The 6,031-nt window shown below is 37.8% G+C and overlaps 1 protein-coding gene across 1 annotated transcript in view; it reads right to left on the bottom strand.

Moving 5' to 3' along the window:
* Positions 1-5,399, bottom strand: part of LOC107096724 (Down syndrome cell adhesion molecule homolog) — a 140,596-nt gene extending 135,197 nt beyond the window's left edge. The window contains exon 1 of the mRNA XM_015393506.1: positions 4,523-5,399. Coding sequence (XP_015248992.1) covers positions 4,523-4,565 — 43 coding nt within the window. The 5' untranslated portion in view covers positions 4,566-5,399. The remainder of the gene's footprint in view (positions 1-4,522) is intronic.
* Positions 5,400-6,031: the final 632 nt, after the last annotated feature.

A 6,031-nucleotide genomic window follows, 5' to 3' on the forward strand; every position in this document is an offset into this window, starting at 1 on the left:
CTGACTCAATAACCATTAAAACAACTATTTTCATTCATCTCAGACGGAATTATTCACTGACTTGTGTTATATTAAACTGAGCTTCCCATTTTCCCCACTGTTCGGCGCCAAGTAATCTTTCCTCTGATCACGGCTTGCTTGGTCTCGCAATGAATCCTGGGTAAACCAAGGATACCGAGGATACACCGGACCCGTCCTTCAAATCAGGCAAAAAGAAGGACGCATTTTAAGGCCGCATAACAAGGACTCTTGGAATCCGACCAGACCTCGGCGCCGCGCTATGACGTAATCATACTTCGAATCTGGCCGTCTAAGGAAGCGTCCTAGGTTTTCAAACAGAGCAATTGTTTGGTGTTTAGATTTTTTTCTTTCTATATATTAACATAAACAACAATAGATGGATATAATATTCAAATTGCAGGATTAATAATCAATTTTGTGGTAATTGAGAATTAGGGAAAATATTCAGAGTTTTTTTGATTGAAATGTATAAAATCAGACATTTCTTTTATAACATTTTAGTTACCTGATACCTGTGCCTTTATTCATGCATTTTGCAATATGTACATTTTTTAAATTCATTTTTGATAAAACATTGTGGTGTACTTTTTTAAGATCATTTAACCATAATTTCTTGGAGATCAAATCCAAAAATTATCATTTCATTTCACATGTTCCTTATATATGAAATAACAAAGTATTTAGCATGTGTAGAGATTCCCTGAAGTTGCTTAAGTTTGGTATCAAGCTCTTTCCTCTGCTCTGATGGTTGCTGCATTATTCATGAATCATTGCAGTTTATTGATTTGGCGTAAGTACCTCATATGGTTCTGTTATTAAAGATTCGTATAAGTACTTTTATCAGGCTATGAAACTAAGAGGTTAATGCAAGAATATACTCAAGCATTGGTTAAACCAGTTGGGATGTTGACATGACTAATTCTGCTCTGAACAATAAGCAACAATATTAAGTGGTTAATGATGGTTAAACACTGGAACAAAAACATAACTGTAGTGAATTTATTATTTCTAGCAGAGTTAGTTTTCAGATAGCAGGGCACATGCTATCTGTATTACTACCCTACCCACTCATTGTGCAGTAGACCTAATTTTAATGTCCGGACCCTACATAGACCTCATTTAGATATAAGTCAATGTTAACTTTATAAATATCATATAGTGGGAAATGCATCTACATTCAGACCATTTTAAGATAAAGCAGTTTTGCCCTCATAAATGTTTTGTAATATTCAACATAATCAATTAAAACTCAACAAACTAAAGACTTTTAGTCATAGCCAAGTGTTTTCATCTTGAAATATTGGAGTAGAAACATGAAATTATGCATTTATTTTGAAAGCAGAGAAGTAAAAGAATAGTTATATAAATCTAGATATATTCGCATATGTCTACCGTTTCAGAGAAACAACAAAAGTCTCTTTTATCTGAATTGTCGCTGTACATTTAAGCTGGACAGTATGTGCACTGACAAGACAATATCTAGGCATCATCAGAAAGGAAATTACGTGCAATCGAGAAATTCCCATCTTTGTTGTGCTTTCACACAGCAGCAGTGACTCTTTTGAAGATAACTCACCAAGTTGTCCTTGTAACACAAGCTGTGTCCTTCCTATACATCTGCCTGTTTTTTTTTTTACTCAAAAGAAATGTACATATCCTGTTGATATGCATTCTCTTTGTGTAATGATGGCAATTCAGAAAATATAACGTGTTTGAGTGTAGCAGTTCTGGTTGGAAATGATGGTTGGTACAAAAAAAAATGTATTTTTTTGTAGAAATGAACCTACTCTTCTTAGATAACTTCTAGAGATTCTCTGGTCGGTAATCTCATATTTTCAATATAGAAATATTTCTTGTTTCTAGTACAAAACAAACATCTAAACATGTCTTCATATCCACCATTATTCATTATAATAGACTATTTTCTCTATTTTAAATCTATTGTAAGAAAGAAACAAGGGGTGTTGGCCTTCTCTACTGGGGCTACTGAGGTTCAGGCAAAGGAAACAAAAAATGTTTTCATTTGAAAAAGCAGCTGTATTTTAAAATATGTATGTATTATAATTGACACGTAATGTAAATGTATTGAAAAGTTTTGTCAGAAAAAATATTATGTTTGTGTGCTTTAAAAAAAAAAACAGTGGCTCACTTACAGAGCGTTTACAATGGCGCATTCAATGTATTATTGTTTTTGAAGGACAGCATAAAATTACTTTCCTTTGAACAATGTGTATCACAAATTACGTGTTTGTCATTGAAAAGTGGGAGATCAACCTGTTTTCCTATCTGACACACCTAATGCAACAGTCTCTGCTGTGATTCATAGACTTGCAGACTGTTTGCGTACGTCAGGGTAATAATAGTTACTAGCAAATAGCCATAGTTAATAGAAGTAATAGTACATAACTTGCTAATAGCTCCAATTCAATCATGCACTGACTAAATGATGACTCAAACAAGCATCACCAAACACACAACAATACATAAGTTCTTACACTGTTTTGTAATTAAAGAATTGGTTGGGGGTGGGTGGGGGGGCTTAGGACAAAGCTCCCAACGCCCATTACACAGAGGTTACCATAGAGACAGGCCAGCGAGAGCAGGCCCAACTAGGAAACGGCAAGAATTGTCTGGAATTCAATCTCAGTGCTGGCTTCAATCTACAAGGTCATTCATTCATTCTGACAACGACTGCTCAGCCGATAAACACCTCATTCTCATGATAATCAACAAAACATCCAGCCACAGAGGACAAAGTCTTACAGACAGCATTTGCTACAGTGATGAAGAAATCCAGGAAAAGCTATGGATGGAAACGTGCATGACACAATATCTTAACGGACATTAGCACTGGAAAGGTACGACGTCTGCCACTGAACGCCGTCTGCGGCTTAATCCCTATCAGTTATTTGCCACAGGCCTCCTCAATAATCCCTTATGCAATAAATGGACACAACCTTGCGTGGTGGTTGATCTAATGTCAGAGTCATATGATTATGATTAATGAGGATTCCTTATTGTTCCTTTATGAGTTTCAGTACAAGCTGGGCTGAGGGAGATACCATTTTATATCGAGTCTGTGTCAATAAACAGCGCTGACCGAGGGCTGCCTTGGCTCCGCAAAAAAAAAAAAAAGATAGTCGACAGAAACAAAAATCAATTTCGAAGCTGTATTTTATCATTCCGGCTAGAGGGGGAAATCCATTTTAAGGTTGGTGGGGGGGGCACAGCCCCCGAATGCAGTTAAACGTATTCATACCTGTAAACCTTCATTTGACAATTTTCAAGAAAAATTAATGTTTTCATTTTATTCTGTTGTTTGTTTTATATAAGCAAAGCTACACCAATCGTTGGTTGGTTCTCTTTCGGTATGAACGGACCCCAACATGTCGCCCTGGTGTGTTTTCTTACGGACGTGTTTCCATTTTCTTTCCCTTCTCCCCTCTCCTTCAGCTAACACTCCCTTTGCCTTCTCCTTGTTCTCGTACACACCCAGGCAGCCATAATCCCTCCCTGTAGAAGCCACTCTGGTCAGTAAGTGAATGCAATAAACTGTATCAATTTTCCACTATTGATTATGGATACCCTATATGGGTGCAGAAAAATTCTGAGCATGGTAACAACAGAAGGCTGTGATGCACAAAAATGCAAAATTAGCACATGAAAAGTAAAATGTGTTTCAAACATCTGTTTTGGTGTAACCTATTCTAGCATTGTTTTTATGTATTGCTAAATGAAATGCATTTTCTTGTTGATTCTCAACCTACACATGTAAACCACATTTTCAGGATTATCAAAATCAATCATATATCTAGCAAAAATAATTGTGGAAAAATGGATTGGGATAAATAAATGGATTAAATTTAGTCTTAATGGAGGATGTGCATGTTCCCAATGACTGGAAATGTGCAATTTGAACACCTTTTCATTCATTTAAGTCAACATGAACTTGAAAATAATGTTCACAGTGGGGGAGGGGGAAAGGGTTAAATCAAATGTTCATTATAATACAGACGTCACTTATTACTAAGGGCCACATTCAAAGTATGAAAAGCTGAGAGCATGACAGGTGACTTTAACGTTTAAAAAAGGCATTCATTTTTTGTCAAATTAATTAAAAACTTTTAATAAAAATCCAAAATTCTTCATGCATTGTTTTTTTCTATCTATGCCATGAAACCAAGCAAACATTACTATGGTTTTCTTTGGCACAGGATGCACCTATAAAGGCCAGAAATGTTTATTTTTGCATAAGATCTTGAGGGATTTGTCAGTTCAAGCCTCGCCCGTCCCTCTCCCTCTCCATCAGGGGAGTCAAACCTTCTGACAACCGTAAAAAAATCCATTTCATGTGGGTCACAGGTGACCTTCTGTTCTTCCCCCTTCAGTCATTTGGCAGTCTAAAATTAATTAGTTTTTTATGTATTTTTTTTTTTTTATCTTTATTATTGTTGCTTTCTTTTTACAGAAGGTACATTTGTGTGTCAGGTTAAAAACTTACCATTTAAGATGCTCTGGAGGAAGATAAAAGCCAATATCCACATGCCCTGCTCCGTTCAATCCCCCCAAAGCTATGCTTTCTCGTCTTCCTCCGACCGGTGCCTCCCTGGGTTTCTCTTCAGTGCGCCTGGTGTAAGGTTAAACATTTGCGTGTGTCTTGATGCGAGCCAGTCCGAGTCTCTTTACTTGCTTTACGCACAAATGAGTAAAAAATGTCCTTTCTACTTTAATTCCCCTTCGCTAACCTGTGTCTTTGCTTTTATTTTTCTGCGCTCGGACAAAATGAGGCTCTGTGATTGTCTTGGGGAGAGCGCTGCGCGCAGACTCTCCTCTTGTGCTCCGCGTCTTGCTGCTTCTCCCTGTTATTCAAAGGGGATGCTGAAGTGGTAAAACCCAGGTGTGTGTGATGCTGAGTCAGAGCCGGGTCCTGGTGCCAAGATAATTTCCCAAATTAGCCATAAACTAAATCTCCAAAACAAATCCTAAAAAAAAAAGAAAACAAAGCTTTGATTATCTAATTTTAACAAAAAATAATTAAGTCATCCTTGGAGAAAAGATACTTTTAGACAATTAAATAGGATCCAACTAAAAGAAGAATAAAGCAAAAAAGTGGAGAGAGGATGCGAGGATGGAAAAGACCCTGTTTTTTGTCAGACTCCAAAGTCAGATCATCTTCATGGCTTCTTTGCGTCCAGCAAGGAGCGGGCAAGCGCATCTTCCCGCTGTCGTTCTCTAATCGCAGCCTCACAGACTCTCTGAGTATTACACAGAATAACCCTCTCCCCCTGCCCCTGCAGGCGCTTTAATTCCTCATTGCCTTAAAGGAGCAGAAGCGGCTACCGGTCCGTCTTGAGGGCAGGACACCAGGAGGAGGTGTAGGAGCACTCACTGAGCGGGGCATTTGCATTAAGGAAATAAGGCACCTGACGCACCAAGGATTTTACGCACGGGGTTAAATTGGCTTTGGGAGAAGGCGGTGTTTGTTTCTGAGCAGGTGCACCAAGCATCCAGATCTGGCTTTGATTGATCCAGTATTCCAGGCTGTTTCTCTACCCCAGAGGCGCTTCAATAAAGTTTTGCAATGGGTATCCAGATGGGGGGGCACCAGTTATCAAGGAGTAAAAATTTTTATATGGCAGTACATAAAATCTATCAAACATATAATTAAGTAAATCAGAAAAAGTATTAGACTTGGGGTTTTTTTTCAACATCCTAATACTAGTAAGAATGTGTCTTCCACTGAAAAAAATAATGCAACCATTTTTGGCATTTACTTAATCATATTTAGTTACTTTAACCCCTAGAACCCTACGGACCCACCGGTGGGTCCAGCTGCCACATGACCTCGTAACTTTAACAAAACCCCAGTATTGATGTAAAAAACACATTTGGCACAGTTTGGTGACATTTTTGGATAAATGTGCCAAAATGGCCCCTCCGCCTAAGAAATTTCTCACTATACCATTCTAAAATAAATTTGACTCATCTGATTGAGTCCCAATTTGCTACA

The sequence above is a fragment of the Cyprinodon variegatus genome, unplaced genomic scaffold (genome assembly GCF_000732505.1).
Source record: "Cyprinodon variegatus isolate N-32 unplaced genomic scaffold, C_variegatus-1.0 Scaffold24, whole genome shotgun sequence".
In the NCBI taxonomy this organism is placed as follows: Eukaryota; Metazoa; Chordata; class Actinopteri; order Cyprinodontiformes; family Cyprinodontidae; genus Cyprinodon; species Cyprinodon variegatus.